The 22,484-nt window shown below is 39.2% G+C and overlaps 1 protein-coding gene across 1 annotated transcript in view; it reads left to right on the forward strand.

The window, feature by feature from the left end:
- The window catches only part of LOC117341332 (pleckstrin homology-like domain family B member 1), a 167,594-nt gene that overhangs the window by 5,197 nt on the left and 139,913 nt on the right, over positions 1-22,484 (forward strand). The window contains exons 2-4 of the mRNA XM_033903188.1: positions 267-427; positions 5,531-5,663; positions 6,411-6,593. Coding sequence (XP_033759079.1) covers positions 377-427; positions 5,531-5,663; positions 6,411-6,593 — 367 coding nt within the window. The 5' untranslated portion in view covers positions 267-376. The remainder of the gene's footprint in view (positions 1-266; positions 428-5,530; positions 5,664-6,410; positions 6,594-22,484) is intronic.

Here is a 22,484-nt window from a genome sequence, read left to right on the forward strand (position 1 = left end):
TGAATGTGAATATAATATTAATTTTTAAACCTGACTGATCATATGATAATTGATAGAAAAGTGGTATAAAATAGTTTGCCATATTTTTGTTTTACTCAGTTTATATCTTAATTATTTTTTCAAACTTCTGTTTTTACTTTTGTATCTGTTGAATACGTTTATCATATGTATAGGTAATCGCCTCAGGCTTCAGTGAAAACCTGAAATGTTTGATGCCCCAATCAAAAAATTCCTGCTGTATGAAACATCTTCTGGTGTTGTTTCAGACCCTAACAACCAAGATGCCTTGAGGGGAACAGGAAGTTAGGCCCAGTTGCTAGGTAACAGGAGTGAGCCATCTGCTCCAGCAGGGTAACCCTAATACAGAGAAGTCAACATGATGGACTTTTACAATTCTCCAGCTCTACAGAACCATTATAATAGTATGGTAAGTATTGTAACATATGACCTGACTTAGATTATCTCTCAAATTATCTCTCAAATTATCTCTCAAATTATCTCTCAGATATCACTCAGATTATCTCAGATTATCTCAGATTATCACTCAGATTATCACTCAGATTATCACTCAGATTATCTCTCAGATTATCACTCAGATTATCACTCAGATTATCTCAGATTATCACTCAGATTATCACTCAGATTATCACTCAGATTATCTCAGATTATCTCAGATTATCACTCAAATTATCACTCGGATTATCACTCAGATTATCACTCAAATTATCACTCGGATTATCACTCAGATTATCACTCAGATTATCTCAGATTATCTCAGATTATCTCACAGATTATCACTCAGATTATCTCAGATTATCTCAGATTATCTCAGATTATCTCAGATTATCACACAGATTATCTCTCAGATTATCTCTCAGTTTATCTCTCAGTTTATCACTCAGATTATCTCACAGATTATCACTCAGATTATCACTCAGATTATCTCACAGTTTATCTCACAGTTTATCTCTCAGTTTATCTCTCAGTTTATCTCTCAGATTATCTCACAGTTTATCTCTCAGTTTATCTCTCAGTTTATCACTCAGATTATCACTCAGTTTATCACTCAGATATCACTCAGGTTATCACTCAGATATCACTCAGAACTGAAGTTTTAATGACACTCATTGAACACATTTTTAACAAAAACAGTAGAATTAAACAGATCTAAAAAAAATGTCAAATATAAACAGGACTCTTGAGTCTTGTCACTGAAACATTGTCGACTCTGAATGTTATACCTTGGGTCAACAACGTGCAACAAGTTACAACTCACGAAAACATTCATTTCCACTGCCGAAAAGGGCGCAGATCATTTATTATAAACTAGTTATCGATACATCATGTAGCATGTTTGCTATGAGCTTTTAAACAAAGTGGTTTTCGGCTTTATTTGTGTTAAACCTGTCCACAGTTTTCGGTTTTCAATACTTGTCTTGCTGGTGGTGTAAAATTGTCAAATGAGGGTGGTGCTGATTTAATGCGAATTCAAGTTATTGTGTTCCCGGAAAACGTTAACTCCGCCTCCCATTCTGTGAATACGGCAATACTGAATACTCTACTTCGATAGGTAAGTTCCATGTGCCGTGGACCCTTGACTTGTTTCAAGTCAACGAATGTCTTTGATTTACAAGTCGGAGGAGGTTTAGTACTAAGATATAGATATAGATAGAGAGATAAAGTTAAACGGAATTACACATGGCTGTCAGCGTTAGCCGTTGTCCATATTTATTCGCAATCATCAAGGCGCTCTGCATTGGCGACTTCATACAATCCGGTTAAAAGCGTTTTACTGACGATGCGCTTCGGCGCGCTCGATTCGCTGTATCAAATGTGTTACATGGACCCGCACCCATGCCGGCGATATTACGATACAGGGATGACTGTATCGATGTATCGTATCGCGACACAAAACGAACATATATTGATACGTATCGATGTATCGTTACAGCACTAGTCATTACACTATTTTGTTGTCATTAATAATCTGAGGTCATAAATTTTGTATGATAACACAGTAAAATTATATGTATATAAGTATATGACATTACAGATGGTCTTTGTAGAGAACATACTGTTTGAGTTGTCTAATAATTGTCAGAATGTGTGAGTTCTCACTCATATTCTCATAAATAAAGAATGAAGTGTAGTAAGGGGCGATAACGGAGTTATCGTTCCTTACGGAACGTAATGTATTACGAGCTAATTCGCCTATTTTGCCGGATATAATAGCGATTTGAGGACAGAAAAATTGGCTCATACAATTCGGTTGATACTTTGAACGATTGTAAAACTCGGCTCGATCTAGGTCTGGATGTATCTGGTATCCCTGTGGGAAATCGTATCTATGAGATATTTTGGGTCAAACATGCCAAAATCGTCATTTTGACCGGTAGCTTCTGTTTAACCGGTCCTTAAAAATCAGCGCTTTAATGAAAAATTCTGAAACTCAAACCATAACAAGTAGAGAGGATTCTAAAGAAAATGGAATCTTTAGTTTTTCTATATCTTTAATAGAACGGCCACAATAGGGTTTTGAAAAAGGGTCGTATTTTATCGAGAGTTGGCGGATGTTACGTCACCAGTGACGTAACCAAGTATGTGTGGAATGTAGTGTATTGAAGGCCGGAACGTAATGTACATGCGGCTAATTCAGACCACTTTGCCGGAGCTAACTGAAAAGTGACTCTATACATTTTGATAAAACTTTCCACACTTATAAAACTCGGTGTGATCTACATGTATGTCCAGGCATATCCCGTATATCTGGGAATAATCTAGTTATGGAGATATTTTGGGTACAAACACGCCAAAATCGACACTTTGACTGCTGGTTTAAGTTATTTTTCTCTGTCGTGTCCGTGATGCAACAGTTTCCGCTTAGGTCACACGGGTACTGCACTGGGGAACCCCCGCCTGGGGAATTCCCGCCTTTTTACACCAGAATCCTACGTCATTCTATTTTCAGTAACAGTGTGTATTTGTGATTTTCTAAATCTCAATACACTACTATTTATCCTCGTATCATATATAAAGTACCCGTTTCATGTGTTACATGTATTTACTCGGGGTAAACAGCTATAAACCAGAGAAACGCATTCTCCAAAGGGACTTGGATCAGGTGAAACACAAGCTGATTGGCCGGTCGTGTTGCGCAAGTCGTTAACACACTATTGGGTGTAGATTTGACCTCTACCCCTGACCCGGATGTATACAATCGGTATCTGTTGACATATGTTGACAGATATCTCCTGATAATGTCCAACATTCTGTGTTGAACTTTTATATTTTGTTTCTCAGATGTTGGTCTTGACCAGGTGAAATAGAAAGTTGTAAATGCAATTTTGGGAATTCATTATGAATTTTAATATTACAATGAAACCTATAGCGAAGCTAATTGTGAACTCGGTCCCAATATCTGATGTTATAACCAGAAGTGATGTTTAGGATTTTGTGTACACTTGTGGAATTGTTTTTTAAGTATTAATACTTAAGAGGTATTTTAAACTTAGTAATAGAAATACTTTATTAATTTTAAAATATAATGAATGGCAGTATAAGCAACGAAATTCATTAATTATTTAATATTCTACCATGTTTGCTATGCAACGACAGTTTTGATTGGTTAAAAACCATGATTATTTTCCAGTAATACACGCACGTGTCAATAATAGACATTTGTGAGTCACGGCTGTTACAATGTTATGTATCTAATATTCACCCACTAAGTAATACGGTTACTGTAGCCGAGTGGACTTATGGTTAGACTTCTTCAATGTTTTATCAAGACGCGAGTTCGAATCCTACGAAGGCCTATTTTTTTTATCCTTTTTTTTTTAATTTTCAAAACCAATGCCATATCATAGATGTTTTTGATTGTAGTACTGTAGTGCCTGTAAAGAAATACAAATGTATATATTTTATCAACAAAATAATGCAATAATCAAGAAATAAATTACAAGGTTTTTCCGGGGTTTCTTTGCCGTTTTTCTATATAGATCTCAGAACTAAACAGTACATGGTAGAATAGAAATAATCAACTTTGACCTGCGGCCTTCGTTATTAATTTAATTGCAAAATATCCTCGTCCTCGTTGTATATCCTGCAACAATACACGAATCATCGTTAATTATTTCTTAACTATCGTGGTAATGAGATCTCAGGATTCCGATGGATAAATTGACGATAGAATATTATAAAGAATGAAGTGTGGTAACGGAACGTATTCATTTTCGAAGATTTTAGTTATTGTCCAATTGCAATGAAATTTAAATTTGGTATGTAGGTACATCATGGGACACTGGTTACTCTTGTATAACCTCACTTAACAATAATCATATTTTACCGAAAAGGTCGCCATTTTCTAGCCTCTGATTGGTCCAAATCCTTTAGATATTGTTTGATTTCAATGAAATAGGGGTATTATGGGACAGCAAATTAAACTTAATGGGTTTCATTTTCTTGGCAACAACACAGTTTTACTTATTTTTTTAACGTCCTATAAAATGCCAGGATCATTTAAGGACGTGCTTGGTTTTCGTGGTGGAGGAAAGCTGGAGTACCCGGAGAAAAACCACCGACCTAGAGTCAGAACAAGGTATCTGCCCCTTGTTTGTTTCGAACTCACAACCCAGAGGTGAAGGGCTAGTGATAAAGTGTCGGGACACCTTAACCACTCGGCTACGGCGGCCCACAACACAAGGTCTTATCTTATTGGTCGAAATGTAGATAGAGAGCGATTTTGATGAAAACTGCTGGAACAGAGTTATCGCCCCTCACTACACTTCATTCTTTCTGTGACATCCTTCAGGTGTCACCCCACTAGTATGAATTTCGTGATAAACAGAAGCGTATAAGCATATCAAAGTATTGGAACATCGATTCCATATGACATAGTAACTCATTCAGATCCTTTATGCATAGACAAACTTATCTGGGAGATTAAAACTGTCCTGTTAGACCATCTTTTGTGGTAAATTCTAAAGTCTCCATAATTATAAGTTTGGCAGTATATCTTGGATCTCATATGTATATTAATGACTCATTTTCCACCCATTGATGGTAAGTTTGTTGTCTGTGATATCAGAGACTGAGGTGGAGTTGGTGTCTGTGTGGTAGGTAGATAACAGAATTATGGCCAGTTACACTGGAGTTATCTCCCTTCAAACACATATGAGACTGTAAGAAGTCAGGGAACCCTTATCTCATCCTGTACAAGAGTTATCTACCTTGATATAGCTTACAGTAAGCTCAAAATTATCCCCTTAATCACTTTGCTGTAACTTTTTATGTCTGGACCCAAAAGCATTTAAAATCCAAATTAAGTACAAATTAAAAGTTAATACTTTTGTAGAAAATAAAACAAAATTACAGTTGAATGTTTATATTTGTTGTATGAAGAAATCTCCCAGATAGAAATTCTGATCACTTTGTAAAGTTTGTGTATTGGGTGTAGACCCGGTGGCTTCGATCTGTCTATCATTGTTATAATAGTGATTGATACCTGATTAATTGTTGATTGATTTTCCAGCATCACCAGCAGGAAGAGCTGGAGGTGACCGACACTGACAGTACGGTCAAGGTTTACAGTGAACGTCCACATCTGGTCAGTTTGGGCAGTGGTCGGCTGTCCACAGCTGTCACCATAGTACCACTACAGGAAGGTCAGTACTGTTCCTCATTAAGGTCAGACATATCAGTAGCTACAGGTCATCATCACCATAATACTAGAGGTGAAGGTCACTATCACAGTCAGTACCAAAGGTCAAGGTCACTATCACTGTCAGTACCTAAAGTCACTATCACAGTCAGTACCAAAGGTCAAGTTCAGCATCACTTTCAGTACCAAAGGTCAAGGTCACTCTCCTGTCATTACCAAAGGTTAGCGTCACCATCACGGTCAGTACGAAAGGTCAAGGACACATCACTGTCAGTACCTATAAGGTCAAGGTCACTTTATATCACCATTAATACCAAAGGTCAACTTCACCATCACAGTCATTACCTAAGATCAATGTCACTTTGTATCATAATCAGTATCAAGGTCAACTTCACCATCACTGTCAGTACCAAAGGTCAAGGTCACTTGATATCATATTCAATAACAAGGTCACTATCACTTTTAATCCCAAAGTTAGGTCACCATTACTGACAGTACCAAAGTTCAAGGTCACTCTATATTGCAATTAGTACCAAGGTCAAGGTCACTATCACCTATTGTCCCAAAGTCAGGGTACAAACAGCATCAGGTCACTCACCTTAAGTATCCAAAATCTTAATATCAGTTCATAGTAACAACTATTTTACTCTTTTGCACAAATATTTCCAAACGAACCTGTACACTTTCAATGCTGTAAATATTTACATTATAATCCATATCTACAATCATGTTATGGATTTATGTGATGTAGGTCGCACAGATATCGGGACGGCAAACTGTGCCGTGATGCCGGATATAGTGATACAGGGTACAGGCATTGAGGATGAGCACTGCTATATCGACAACATCTACGGAACGATCACGCTGCACCCTATAGCCAGGATGTGTTCTATAGATGGAAAGATCATCACAGAGCCTACCAAACTGTCACAAGGTCAGTGTCTTTATGTCTCAACACAAGTAAATCTAGCCCCATTTGTTAACTGTTTGTAGATAAATTTTCCCATTAGAATTTTCTTTTCCCTTGGCCTTACAAATTCATCTAACAACTGGTAAAAATTCCTCAAATATTTTGCTTCATTTTCCCCATAAAAACAAAGTTTTCATTTTTTTCTTAATATTTTTCTATCAATTGTTATGCCAATATATCTAGACCTTACAATTTCATTTATATCTTTTTTTCAATCAGGTTAGATAAATACCAAATTATCAAATTGAACCATTGTAATTTACATGCCTGAATCATGTATGCTAACAATTTTAAAACAATTAAAAGGGAAAACCTTAAAATCAGATTCTGTTTGGTGAGAGGTAGTCTTCCTGTCCCCTAGGATCCCTGGCCTTTTCCTCTAGATATGAAAAAAGGTATACACTCTTAACCCTACCTTAATCCCGGGTCTAGGTCAGTGTGTGTACCTCATGGTTAGTGTGTGTACTTCAAGGTCAGTGTCTATATCTAAAGGCCAGTGTCTATATCTGAAGGTCAGTGTGTGTACCTCAAGGTCAGTGTCTATATCTGAAGGTCAGTGTGTGTACCTCACGGTCAGTGTGTGTACCTCAAGGTCAGTGTGAGTACCTCAAGGTCAGTGTCTGTACCTCAAGGTCAGTGTCTATATCTAAAGGTCAGTGTCTGCATTTGAAGGTCAGTGTCTGTACCTAAAGGTCAGTGTCTATATCTAAAGGTCAGTGTCTGCATTTCAAGGTCAGTGTCTGTACCTCAAGGTCAGTGTCTATATCTAAAGGTCAGTGTCTGCATTTGAAGGTCAGTGTCTGTACCTAAAGGTCAGTGTCTATATCTAAAGGTCAGTGTCGGCATTTCAAGGTCAGTGTCTGTACCTCAAGGTCAGTGTCTATATCTAAAGGTCAGTGTCTGCATTTCAAGGTCAGTGTCTGTACCTCAAGGTCAGTGTCTGTACCTCAAGTTCAGTGTCTATATCTAAAGGTCAGTGTCTGCATTTCAAGGTCAGTGTCTGTACCTCAAGGTCAGTGTATGTACCTTAAGGTCAGTGTCTGCCTCAAGGTCAGTGTCTATATCTAAATGTCAGTTCCTGTACCTCAAGGTCAGTGTCTGTACCTCAAGGTCAGTGTCTGTACCTCAAGGTCAGTGTCTGTACCTCAAGGTCAGTGTCTGTACCTCAAGGTCAGTGTCTGTACCTCAAGGTCAGTGTCTGTACTTCAAGTTCAGTGTCTGTACCTCAAGGTCGTTGTCTGTACCTCAAGGTCGGTGTCTGTACTTCAAGGTCAGTGTCTGTATCTCAAGGTCAGTGTCTACTTCAAGGTTAGTGTCTACCTCAAGGTCAGTGTCTGTACCTCAAGGTCAGTGTTTGTATCTGATAGCCAGTGTCTGTGACTGAAGGTCGATGTGTTTATCTGAAGGTCAATGCCTACTTCTCAATGTCAATATTTATATATCAATGTAAGGATTTAAATCTCAAGGTCAGTGTCTCTATCTCAAGGTCAGTGTCTTTATCTGAGGGACATTGATAATAATGGGGTCAATGTTGGTATACCAAGGTCAATATATGGATGTCAATTTATTGATGACAATGATGATCTTTCCAGGAATCTTTCCTCTGAGGTCTGTTTCCCATTAGTCATTATTCAATCTTTGTTATGGCTACTTGGTCTGAAGAACCGACAAAAGAAGATGCTTTATCAGATTTCATTAGTAGCTGTCCTCTGGGTCTTTACCTGTGTATCTTTAATCTCTAGTATGATAAGGAGAGTAACAATTTTAGAAAGTTGTCTCTTTTTCTCATTATCCATAGCTTCAAATCAATAAGTCTTGGCTTACATGAACTACATGCACAGTCAAGTATTTCCATGGTAACAGTGTGACTACCATGGTAACATCTACTGTATCTTTGTGACAGTGTGACTACCATGGTAACATCCACTGTATCTTTGTCTGTGACAGTGTGACTACCATGGTAACATCCACTGTATCTTTGTCTGTGACAGTGACTACCATGGTAACATCCACTGTATCGTTGTGACAGTGTGACTACCATGGTAACATCCACTGTATCTTTGTCTGTGACAGTGTGACTACCATGGTAACATCCACTGTATCTTTGTCTGTGACAGTGTGACTAACATGGTAACATCTACTGTATCTTTGTCTGTGACAGTGACTACCATGGTAACATCCACTGTATCTTTGTCTGTGACAGTGTGACTACCATGGTAACATCCACTGTATCTTTGTCTGTGACAGTGTGACTACCATGGTAACATCCACTGTATCTTTGTCTGTGACAGTGTGACTACCATGGTAACAACCACTGTATCTTTGTCTGTGACAGTGACTACCATGGTAACATCCACTGTATCTTTGTCTGTGACAGTGACTACCATGGTAACATCCACTGTATCTTTGTCTGTGACAGTGTGACTACCATGGTAACATCCACTGTATCTTTGTCTGTGACAGTGTGACTACCATGGTAACATCCACTGTATATTTGTCTGTGACAGTGTGACTACCATGGTAACATCCACTGTATCTTTGTCTGACAGTGACTACCATGGTAACATCCACTGTATCTTTGTCTGTGACAGTGTGACTACCATGTTAACATCCACTGTATCTTTGTCTGTGACAGTGTGACTACCATGGTTACATCTACTGTATCTTTGTCTGTGACAGTGTGACTACCATGGTAACATCCACTGTATCTTTGTCTGTGACAGTGACTACCATGGTAACATCCACTGTATCTTTGTCTGTGACAGTGTGACTACCATGGTAACATCCACTGTATCTTTGTCTGTGACAGTGTGACTACCATGGTAACATCCACTGTATCTTTGTCTGTGACAGTGTGACTACCATGGTAACATCCACTGTATCTTTGTCTGTGACAGTGTGACTACCATGGTAACATCCACTGTATCTTTGTCTGTGACAGTGTGACTACCATGGTAACATCCACTGTATCTTTGTCTGTGACAGCGTGACTACCATGGTAACATCCACTGTATCTTTGTCTGTGACAGCGTGACTACCATGGTAACATCTACTGTATCTTTGTCTGTGACAGTGTGACTACCATGGTTACATCCACTGTATCTTTGTCTGTGACAGTGTGACTACCATTGTAACATCCACTGTATCTTTGTGACAGTGACTACCATGGTAACATCCACTGTATCTTTGTCTGTGACAGTGTGACTACCATGGTAACATCCACTGTATCTTTGTCTGTGACAGTGTGACTACCATGGTAACATCCACTGTATCTTTGTCTGTGACAGTGTGACTACCATGGTTACATCCACTGTATCTTTGTCTGTGACAGTGTGACTACCATGGTAACATCCACTGTATCTTTGTCTGTGACAGCGTGACTACCATGGTAACATCCACTGTATCTTTGTGACAGTGTGACTACCATGGTAACATCCACTGTATCTTTGTCTGTGACAGTGTGACTACCATGGTAACATCTACTGTATCTTTGTCTGTGACAGTGTGACTACCATGGTAACATCTACTGTATCTTTGTCTGTGACAGTGTGACTACCATGGTAACATCTACTGTATCTTTGTGACAGTGTGACTACCATAGTAACATCCACTGTATCTTTGTCTGTGACAGTGTGACTACCATGGTAACATCTACTGTATCTTTGTCTGTGACAGTGTGACTACCATGGTAACATCTACTGTATCTTTGTCTGTGACAGTGTGACTACCATGGTAACATCCACTGTATCTTTGTCTGTGACAGTGACTACCATGGTAACATCCACTGTATCTTTGTCTGTGACAGTGACTACCATGGTAACATCCACTGTATCTTTGTCTGTGACAGTGTGACTACCATGGTAACATCCACTGTATCTTTGTCTGTGACAGTGTGACTACCATGGTAACATCCACTGTATCTTTGTCTGTGGCAGTGTGACTACCATGGTAACATCCACTGTATCTTTGTGACAGTGTGACTACCATGGTAACATCCACTGTATCTTTGTCTGTGACAGTGACTACCATGGTAACATCCACTGTATCTTTGTCTGTGACAGTGTGACTACCATGGTAACATCTACTGTATCTTTGTGACAGTGTGACTACCATGGTAACATCCACTGTATCTTTGTCTGTGACAGTGTGACTACCATGGTAACATCCACTGTATCTTTGTCTGTGACAGTGTGACTACCATGGTAACATCCACTTTATCTTTGTCTGTGACAGTGTGACTACCATTGTAACATCCACTGTATCTTTGTCTGTGACAGTGTGACTACCATGGTAACATCCACTGTATCTTTGTGACAGTGTGACTACCATGGTAACATCCACTGTATCTTTGTCTGTGACAGTGTGACTACCATGGTAACATCTACTGTATCTTTGTCTGTGACAGTGTGACTACCATGGTAACATCCACTGTATCTTTGTCTGTGACAGTGACTACCATGGTAACATCCACTGTATCTTTGTCTGTGACAGTGTGACTACCATGGTAACATCCACTGTATCTTTGTCTGTGACAGTGTGACTACCATGGTAACATCCATTGTATCTTTGTCCGTGACAGTGACAACCATGGTAACATCCACTGTATCTTTGTCTGTGACAGTGATTACTATGGTAACATCCACTGTATCTTTGTCTGTGACAGTGTGACTACCATGGTAACATCCACTGTATCTTTGTCTGTGACAGTGTGACTACCATGGTAACATCTACTGTATCTTTGTCTGTGACAGTGACTACCATGGTAACATCCACTGTATCTTTGTCTGTGACAGTGTGACTACCATGGTATCATCCACTGTATCTTTGTCTTTGACAGTGTGACTACCATGGTAACATCCACTGTATCTTTGTCTGTGACAGTGACTACCATGGTAACATCCACTGTATCTTTGTCTGTGACAGTGTGACTACCATGGTAACATCCACTGTATCTTTGTCTGTGACAGTGTGACTACCATGGTAACATCCACTGTATATTTGTCTGTGACAGTGTGACTACCATGGTAACATCCACTGTATCTTTGTCTGACAGTGACTACCATGGTAACATCCACTGTATCTTTGTCTGTGACAGTGTGACTACCATGGTAACATCCACTGTATCTTTGTCTGTGACAGTGTGACTACCATGGTAACATCTACTGTATCTTTGTCTGTGACAGTGTGACTACCATGGTAACATCCACTGTATCTTTGTCTGTGACAGTGACTACCATGGTAACATCCACTGTATCTTTGTCTGTGACAGTGTGACTACCATGGTAACATCCACTGTATCTTTGTCTGTGACAGTGTGACTACCATGGTAACATCCACTGTATCTTTGTCTGTGACAGTGTGACTACCATGGTAACATCCACTGTATCTTTGTCTGTGACAGTGTGACTACCATGGTAACATCCACTGTATCTTTGTCTGTGACAGTGTGACTACCATGGTAACATCCACTGTATCTTTGTCTGTGACAGTGTGACTACCATGGTAACATCCACTGTATCTTTGTCTGTGACAGCGTGACTACCATGGTAACATCTACTGTATCTTTGTCTGTGACAGTGTGACTACCATGGTTACATCCACTGTATCTTTGTCTGTGACAGTGTGACTACCATTGTAACATCCACTGTATCTTTGTGACAGTGACTACCATGGTAACATCCACTGTATCTTTGTCTGTGACAGTGTGACTACCATGGTAACATCCACTGTATCTTTGTCTGTGACAGTGTGACTACCATGGTAACATCCACTGTATCTTTGTCTGTGACAGTGTGACTACCATGGTTACATCCACTGTATCTTTGTCTGTGACAGTGTGACTACCATGGTAACATCCACTGTATCTTTGTCTGTGACAGCGTGACTACCATGGTAACATCCACTGTATCTTTTTGACAGTGTGACTACCATGGTAACATCCACTGTATCTTTGTCTGTGACAGTGTGACTACCATGGTAACATCTACTGTATCTTTGTCTGTGACAGTGTGACTACCATGGTAACATCTACTGTATCTTTGTCTGTGACAGTGTGACTACCATGGTAACATCTACTGTATCTTTGTGACAGTGTGACTACCATGGTAACATCCACTGTATCTTTGTCTGTGACAGTGTGACTACCATGGTAACATCTACTGTATCTTTGTCTGTGACAGTGTGACTACCATGGTAACATCTACTGTATCTTTGTCTGTGACAGTGTGACTACCATGGTAACATCCACTGTATCTTTGTCTGTGACAGTGACTACCATGGTAACATCCACTGTATCTTTGTCTGTGACAGTGACTACCATGGTAACATCCACTGTATCTTTGTCTGTGACAGTGTGACTACCATGGTAACATCCACTGTATCTTTGTCTGTGACAGTGTGACTACCATGGTAACATCCACTGTATCTTTGTCTGTGGCAGTGTGACTACCATGGTAACATCCACTGTATCTTTGTCTGTGACAGTGACTACCATGGTAACATCCACTGTATCTTTGTCTGTGACAGTGTGACTACCATGGTAACATCCATTGTATCTTTGTCCGTGACAGTGACAACCATGGTAACATCCACTGTATCTTTGTCTGTGACAGTGACTACTATGGTAACATCCACTGTATCTTTGTCTGTGACAGTGTGACTACCATGGTAACATCCACTGTATCTTTGTCTGTGACAGTGTGACTACCATGGTAACATCTACTGTATCTTTGTCTGTGACAGTGACTACCATGGTAACATCCACTGTATCTTTGTCTGTGACAGTGTGACTACCATGGTATCATCCACTGTATCTTTGTCTTTGACAGTGTGACTACCATGGTAACATCCACTGTATCTTTGTCTGTGACAGTGTGACTACCATGGTAACATCCACTGTATCTTTGTCTGTGACAGTGACTACCATGGTAACATCCACTGTATCTTTGTCTGTGACAGTGTGACTACCATGGTAACATCCACTGTATCTTTGTCTGTGACAGTGTGACTACCATGGTAACATCTACTGTATCTTTGTCTGTGACAGTGTGACTACCATGGTAACATCCACTGTATCTTTGTCTGTGACAGTGTGACTACCATGGTAACATCTACTGTATCTTTGTCTGTGACAGTGTGACTACCATGGTAACATCCACTGTATCTTTGTCTGTGACAGTGTGACTACCATGGTAACATCCACTGTATCTTTGTCTGTGACAGTGACTACCATGGTTACATCCACTGTATCTTTGTCTGTGACAGTGTGACTACCATGGTAACATCTACTGTATCTTTGTCTGTGACAGTGTGACTACCATGGTAACATCCACTGTATCTTTGTCTGTGACAGTGTGACTACCATGGTAACATCCACTGTATCTTTGTCTGTGACAGTGTGACTACCATGGTAACATCCACTGTATCTTTGTCTGTGACAGTGTGACTACCATGGTAACATCCACTGTATCTTTGTGACAGTGTGACTACCATGGTAACATCCACTGTATCTTTGTCTGTGACAGTGTGACTACCATGGTAACATCCACTGTATCTTTGTCTGTGACAGTGTGACTACCATGGTAACATCCACTGTATCTTTGTCTGTGACAGTGACTACCATGGTAACATCCACTGTATCTTTGTGACAGTGTGACTACCATGGTAACATCCACTGTATCTTTGTCTGTGACAGTGTGACTACCATGGTAACATCCACTGTATCTTGTATAGATTAACATTGATTTTATAATACATAGTTACATTTTATAATACATAGTTACATTTTATAATACATAGTTACATTTCCAGGATTAAACTGATGTTTGTAAATTATTGTGTGAGTGATGGGGTAGGAATCCTGATGTTTGTAAATTATTGTGTGAGTGATGGGGTAGGAATCCTGATGTTTGTAAATTATTGTGTGAGTGATGGGGTAGGAATCCTGATGTTTGTAAATTATTGTGTGAGTGATGGGGTAGGAATCCTGATGTTTGTAAATTATTGTGTGAGTGATGGGGTAGGAATCCTGATGTTTGTAAATTATTGTGTGAGTGATGGGGTAGGAATCCTGATGTTTGTAAATTATTGTGTGAGTGATGGGGTAGGAATCCTGATGTTTGTAAATTATTGTGTGAGTGATGGGGTAGGAATCCTGATGTTTGTAAATTATTGTGTGAGTGATGGGGTAGGAATCCTGATGTTTGTAAATTATTGTGTGAGTGATGGGGTAGGAATCCTGATGTTTGTAAATTATTGTGTGAGTGATGGGGGTAGGAATCCTGATGTTTGTGAATTATTGTGTGAGTGATGGGGTAGGAATCCTGATGTTTGTAAATTATTGTGTGAGTGATGGGGTAGGAATCCTGATGTTTGTAAATTATTGTGTGAGTGATGGGGGTAGGAATCCTGATGTTTGTGAATTATTGTGTGAGTGATGGGGTAGGAATCCTGATGTTTGTAAATTATTGTGTGAGTGATGGGGTAGGAATCCTGATGTTTGTAAATTATTGTGTGAGTGATGGGGTAGGAATCCTGATGTTTGTAAATTATTGTGTGAGTGATGGGGTAGGAATCCTGATGTTTGTAAATTATTGTGTGGGTGATGGGGTAGGAATCCTGATGTTTGTAAATTATTGTGTGAGTGATGGGGTAGGAATCCTGATGTTTGTAAATTATTGTGTGAGTGATGGGGTAGGAATCCTGATGTTTGTAAATTATTGTGTGAGTGATGGGGTAGGAATCCTGATGTTTGTAAATTATTGTGTGAGTGATGGGGTAGGAATCCTGATGTTTGTAAATTATTGTGTGAGTGATGGGGTAGGAATCCTGATGTTTGTAAATTATTGTGTGAGTGATGGGGTAGGAATCCTGATGTTTGTAAATTATTGTGTGAGTGATGGGGTAGGAATCCTGATGTTTGTAAATTATTGTGTGAGTGATGGGGTAGGAATCCTGATGTTTGTAAATTATTGTGTGAGTGATGGGGTAGGAATCCTGATGTTTGTAAATTATTGTGTGGGTGATGGGGTAGGAATCCTGATGTTTGTAAATTATTGTGTGGGTGATGGGGTAGGAATCCTGATGTTTGTAAATTATTGTGTGGGTGATGGGGTAGGAATCCTGATGTTTGTGAATTATTGTGTGGGTGATGGGGTAGGAATCCTGATGTTTGTAAATTATTGTGTGAGTGATGGGGTAGGAATCCTGATGTTTGTAAATTATTGTGTGAGTGATGGGGTAGGAATCCTGATGTTTGTAAATTATTGTGTGGGTGATGGGGTAGGAATCCTGATGTTTGTAAATTATTGTGTGAGTGATGGGGTAGGAATCCTGATGTTTGTGAATTATTGTGTGGGTGATGGGGTAGGAATCCTGATGTTTGTGAATTATTGTAATTGTGCAGTGCATTATATAATTGTTGGCAGTAGTCAAATGGTCCATAAAATTTAACGGATTATTGAGTTTCCCTTTTTTAATTGTGAACATTGTACATCAGTAAATGTTTAAAACTAGAAACTGTATCTACACTTGTAGTTTCCAGCTTTAAACAATTAATCAATGTCTGTCAATATTTAAGGTGTGTAATGTCAGGACTGGTGATCATGCTGTCTGGGACACAGCCCAGATATACATTACTGTTACAGTTTTTTTGTTTTGAGTTTTGTTTGTTTTATTGATAATTGTTTTTATGGTTTTATATATAATTGGAGGAAGTTAGGAATTGTAACGGAAGTAAAATCTGGATCTTAAAGTGTATTAATTAGTCATGGCATAGACTAAAATACAGAGTAAGGACAGACTAAATTCAAGGTAAGGACAGACTAAATTCAGGGTAAGGACAGACTAGATTCAGGGTAAGGACAGACTTAATTCAGGGTAAGGACAGACTAAATTCAGGGTAAGGACATACTTAATTCAGGGTAAGGACAGACTAAATTCAGGGTAAGGACGGACTAAATTCAGGGTAAGGACAGACTTAATTCAGGGTAAGGACAGACTAAATTCAGGGTAAGAACACACTAAATTCAGAATAAGGACAGACTAAATTCAGGGTAAGGACAGACTAAAATACATAGTAAGGACAGACTAAATTCAGAATAAGGACAGACTAAATTCAGGGTAAGGACTGACTAAATTCAGAGTAAGGACGGACTAAATTCAGGGTAAGGACATACTTAATTCAGGGTAAGGACAGACTAAATTCAGGGTAAGGACAGACTAGATTCAGAGTAAGGACAGACTAAATTCAGGGTAAGGACAGACTAAATTCAGAGTAAGGACAGACTAAATTCAGGGTAAGGACAGACTAAATTGAGGGTAAGAACACACTAAATTGAGGGTAAGGACAGACTAAATTGAGGGTAAGGACTGACTCAATTCAGGGTAAGGACACACTAAATTCAGGGTAAGGACACACTAAATTCAGGGTAAGGACAGACTAAATACAGAGTAAGGACAGACTAAATTCAGAGTAAGGACAGACTAAATTCAGGGTAAGAACAGACTAAATTCAGGGTAAGGACTGACTAAATTCAGGGTAAGGACCGACTAAATTCAGGGTAAAAACACACTAAATTCAGAATAAGGACAGACTAAATTCAGGGTAAGGACAGACTTAATTCAGGGTAAGGACAGACTTAATTCAGGGTAAGGACAGACTAACTTCAGGGTAAGGACAGACTAAATTCAGGGTAAGGACGGACTAAATTCAGGGTAAGGACAGACTTAATTCAGGGTAAGGACAGACTAGATTCAGGGTAAGGACAGACTAAAATACATAGTAAGGACAGACTAAATTCAGAATAAGGACAGACTAAATTCAGGGTAAGGACAGACTAAATTCAGGGTAAGGACAGACTAAATTCAGGGTAAGGACAGACTAAAATACATAGTAAGGACAGACTAAATTCAGAATAAGGACAGACTAAATTCAGGGTAAGGACTGACTAAATTCAGGGTAAGGACAGACTAAATTCAGGGTAAGGATGGACTTCATTCAGGGTAGGGACTGACTAAATTCAGGGTAAGGACTGACTCAATTCAGAGTAACGACAGACTAAATTCAGGGTAAGAACAGACTAAATTCAGGGTAAGGACAGACTTAATTCAGGGTAAGAACAGACTAAATTCAGGGTAAGGACTGACTAAATTCAGGGTAAGGACCGACTAAATTCAGGGTAAGAACACACTAAATTCAGAATAAGGACAGACTAAATTCAGGGTAAGAACAGACTAAATTCAGGGTAAGGACAGACGAAATTCAGGGTAAGGACAGACTAAATTCAGAATAAGGACAGACTAAATTCAGGGTAAGAACAGATTAAATTCAGGGTAAGGACAGACTAAATTCAGAGTAAGGACGGACTAAAATTCAGGGTAAGGACAGACTAAATTCAGGGTATAAGGACAGACTTAATTCAGGGTAAGGACAGACTAAATTCATGGTAAGGATGGACTTCATTCAGGGTAAGGACAGACTGAATTCAGGGTAAGGACAGACTAAATTCAGAGTAAGGACAGTCTCAATTCAGAGTAAGGACAGACTAAATTCATGGTAATGACTGACTAAATTTATGGTAAGGACAGACTAAATTCAGGGTAAAGATAGACTAAATTTATGGTAAGGACAGACTAAATTCAGTGTTTGGACAGACTAAATTCAGAGTAAGGACAGACTAAATTCAGGGTAGGGACTGACTAAATTCAGGGTAAGGACTGACTCAATTCAGAGTAACGACAGACTAAATTCAGAGTAAGGACATACCAAAATTTAGGGTAAGGACAGACTAGATTCAGAGTAAGGACAGAATAGATTCAGAGTAAGGACAGAAGAAATTCACAGTAAGGACAGACAAAATTCAGGGTAAGGATGGACTTCATTCAGGGTAGGGACTGACTAAATTCAGGGTAAGGACTGACTCAATTCAGAGTAACGACAGACTAAATTCAGAGTAAGGACATACCAAAATTTAGGGTAAGGACAGACTAGATTCAGAGTAAGGACAGACTAAATTCAGAGTAAGGACAGACTAACTTCAGGGTAAGGACAGAATAGATTCAGAGTAAGGACAGAAGAAATTCACAGTAAGGACAGACTAAATTCAGGGTAAGGACAGACTAAATTCAGTGTTTGGACAGACTAGATTCAGAGTAAGGACAGACTAGATTCAGGGTAAGGACAGACTAGATTCAGAGTAAGGACAGACTAAAATTCAGGGTAAGAACGGCTAAATTCAGAATAAGGACAGACTAAATTCAGGGTAAGGACAGACTCATTTCAGAGTAAGAACAGACTAAATTCAGAGTAAGAACAGACTAAAATTCAGGGTAAGGACAGACTAAATTCAGGGTAAGGATGGACTTCATTCAGGGTAAGGACAGACTAAATTCAGGGTAAGGACGGTCTAAATTCAGAGTAATTAGGACAGTCTCAATTCAGAGTAAGGACAGTCTAAATTCATGGTAATGACTGACTAAATTTACGGTGAGGACAGACTGAATTCAGGGTAAAGATAGACTAAATTTATGGTAAGGACAGACTAAATTCAGTGTTTGGACAGACTAAATTCAGAGTAAGGACAGACTACATTCAGGGTAGGGGCTGACTAAATTCAGGATAAGGACTGACTAAATTCAGGGTATAAGGACAGACTAAATGCAGGGTAAGGACAGACTCAATTCAGAGTAAGGACAGACTAAATTCAGGGTAAGGACTGACTCAATTCAGAGTAACGACAGACTAAATTCAGAGTAAGGACATACCAAAATTTAGGGTAAGGACAGACTAGATTCAGAGTAAGGACAGACTAAATTCAGAGTAAGGACAGACTAAATTCAGGGTAAGGACAGAATAGATTCAGAGTAAGGACAGAAGAAATTCACAGTAAGGACAGACTAAATTCAGGGTAAGGATGGACTTCATTCAGGGTAGGGACTGACTAAATTCAGGGTAAGGACAGACTAAATTCAGGGTAAGGACAGACTAAATTCAGTGTTTGGACAGACTAGATTCAGAGTAAGGACAGACTAAATTCAGGGTAAGGACAGACTAGATTCAGGGTAAGGACAGACTAGATTCAGAGTAAGGACAGACTAAAATTCAGGGTAAGAACGGCTAAATTCAGAATAAGGACAGACTAAATTCAGGGTATAAGGACAGACTAAATTCAGGGTATAAGGACAGACGAAATTCACAGTAAGGACAGACTAAATTCAGGGTAAGGATGGACTTCATTCAGGGTAAGGACAGACTAAATTCAGGGTAAGGACGGTCTAAATTCAGAGTAATTAGGACAGTCTCAATTCAGAGTAAGGACAGACTAAATTCATGGTAATGACTGACTAAATTTGCGGTAAGGACAGACTAAATTCAGGGTAAGGACAGACTCATTTCAGAGTAAGAACAGACTAAATTCAGAGTAAGAACAGACTAAAATTCAGGGTAAGGACAGACTAAATTCAGGGTAAGGATGGACTTCATTCAGGGTAAGGACAGACTAAATTCAGGGTAAGGACGGTCTAAATTCAGAGTAATTAGGACAGTCTCAATTCAGAGTAAGGACAGACTAAATTCATGGTAATGACTGACTAAATTTACGGTGAGGACAGACTGAATTCAGGGTAAAGATAGACTAAATTTATGGTAAGGACAGACTAAATTCAGTGTTTGGACAGACTAAATTCAGAGTAAGGACAGACTACATTCAGGGTAGGGGCTGACTAAATTCAGGATAAGGACTGACTAAATTCAGGGTATAAGGACAGACTAAATGCAGGGTAAGGACAGACTCAATTCAGAGTAAGGACAGACTAAATTCAGGGTAAGGACTGACTCAATTCAGAGTAACGACAGACTAAATTCAGAGTAAGGACATACCAAAATTTAGGGTAAGGACAGACTAGATTCAGAGTAAGGACAGACTAAATTCAGAGTAAGGACAGACTAAATTCAGGGTAAGGACAGAATAGATTCAGAGTAAGGACAGAAGAAATTCACAGTAAGGACAGACTAAATTCAGGGTAAGGATGGACTTCATTCAGGGTAGGGACTGACTAAATTCAGGGTAAGGACTGACTCAATTCAGAGTAACGACAGACTAAATTCAGAGTAAGGACATACCAAAATTTAGGGTAAGGACAGACTAGATTCAGAGTAAGGACAGACTAAATTCAGAGTAAGGACAGACTAACTTCAGGGTAAGGACAGAATAGATTCAGAGTAAGGACAGAAGAAATTCACAGTAAGGACAGACTAAATTCAGGGTAAGGACAGACTAAATTCAGTGTTTGGACAGACTAGATTCAGAGTAAGGACAGACTAAATTCAGGGTAAGGACAGACTAGATTCAGGGTAAGGACAGACTAGATTCAGAGTAAGGACAGACTAAAATTCAGGGTAAGAACGGCTAAATTCAGAATAAGGACAGACTAAATTCAGGGTATAAGGACAGACTAAATTCAGGGTATAAGGACAGACGAAATTCACAGTAAGGACAGACTAAATTCAGGGTAAGGATGGACTTCATTCAGGGTAAGGACAGACTAAATTCAGGGTAAGGACGGTCTAAATTCAGAGTAATTAGGACAGTCTCAATTCAGAGTAAGGACAGACTAAATTCATGGTAATGACTGACTAAATTTGCGGTAAGGACAGACTAAATTCAGGGTAAAGATAGACTAAATTTATGGTAAGGACAGACTAAATTCAGTGTTTGGACAGACTAAATTCAGAGTAAGGACAGACTAAATTCAGGGTAGGGACTGACTAAATTCAGGATAAGGACTGACTAAATTCAGAGTAAGGACTGACTAAATTCAGGGTAAGGACAGACTAAATTCAGAGTAAGGACAGACTAAATTCAGGGTAGGGACTGACTAAATTCAGGATAAGGACTAACTAAATTCAGAGTAAGGACTGACTAAATTCAGGGTAAGGACAGACTAAATTCAGGGTAAGAACAGACTAAATTCAGGGTAAGGACAGACTACATTCAGGGTAATTGTATAGGCAGGGGGGGGGGGGGGGGAGTCACATCAAATCACTTATCTGATACAACATAGTATTAATAAAAAAATATGTTGAATAATTTATGGTAATTTTGTTTTTTGGAAGGGAGTGTCATTTTATTATGAGGTGGTGGTGGGGGGTGGGGGGGGGGGTGGGGGGGGGGTGTCATTTCACTATAATGCTATTTTGACCCCGGGGTCATTTCACCATGCTTCAAAATGCCATGCTGCAATGTGTGTATGTGAGATACAGGTGTATTGGGCCTTTTGCTTTTTTACACCTCCTGTTTGGTTATGCTGTCTGACTGATCCAATCAAACTTTGCCGTAGTGATCTGCCACATTCCTTCATAACAGTAGATATTTTAGAATTCTGACAGACAGAATAAAAACATGGTACTAAATCCTGCCAAAAAAACCTACACAAGTCCAGAATGTTTCTCCGTCATCTCGCATCTAATTACTGGGGTATCGTTACACAGCACACAGTCAATTACTTTAGCATTTCTGTCCTCCTTCTCACTGCCAAGTTATCTCCCCTTTATGATCCTGTAATTGGAACCTGTTTCCTTGATGAGCAAACAGTCACGTTTTTCAACATCTCTTGTGATTTATATAGATACAATTTACACAAACCATGAATCATTACCGCTGATGTAAGGATGAGGGAGGTAAACGTAAGGTCCAACGATTGGTAGAGTATAAACAGGGGGGGGGGGGGGGAGGTAATTGTAACATCCTTCCATAGGTGGAGTATAAGCAGGGGGAGGTAATTTTAACATCCTTCCATAGGAAGAGTTTAAACTGGGGAGGCAATTGTAACATCCCTCCATAGTTAGAGTATAAAAAA

Source organism: Pecten maximus, chromosome 13 (genome assembly GCF_902652985.1).
Source record: "Pecten maximus chromosome 13, xPecMax1.1, whole genome shotgun sequence".
In the NCBI taxonomy this organism is placed as follows: domain Eukaryota; kingdom Metazoa; phylum Mollusca; class Bivalvia; order Pectinida; family Pectinidae; genus Pecten; species Pecten maximus.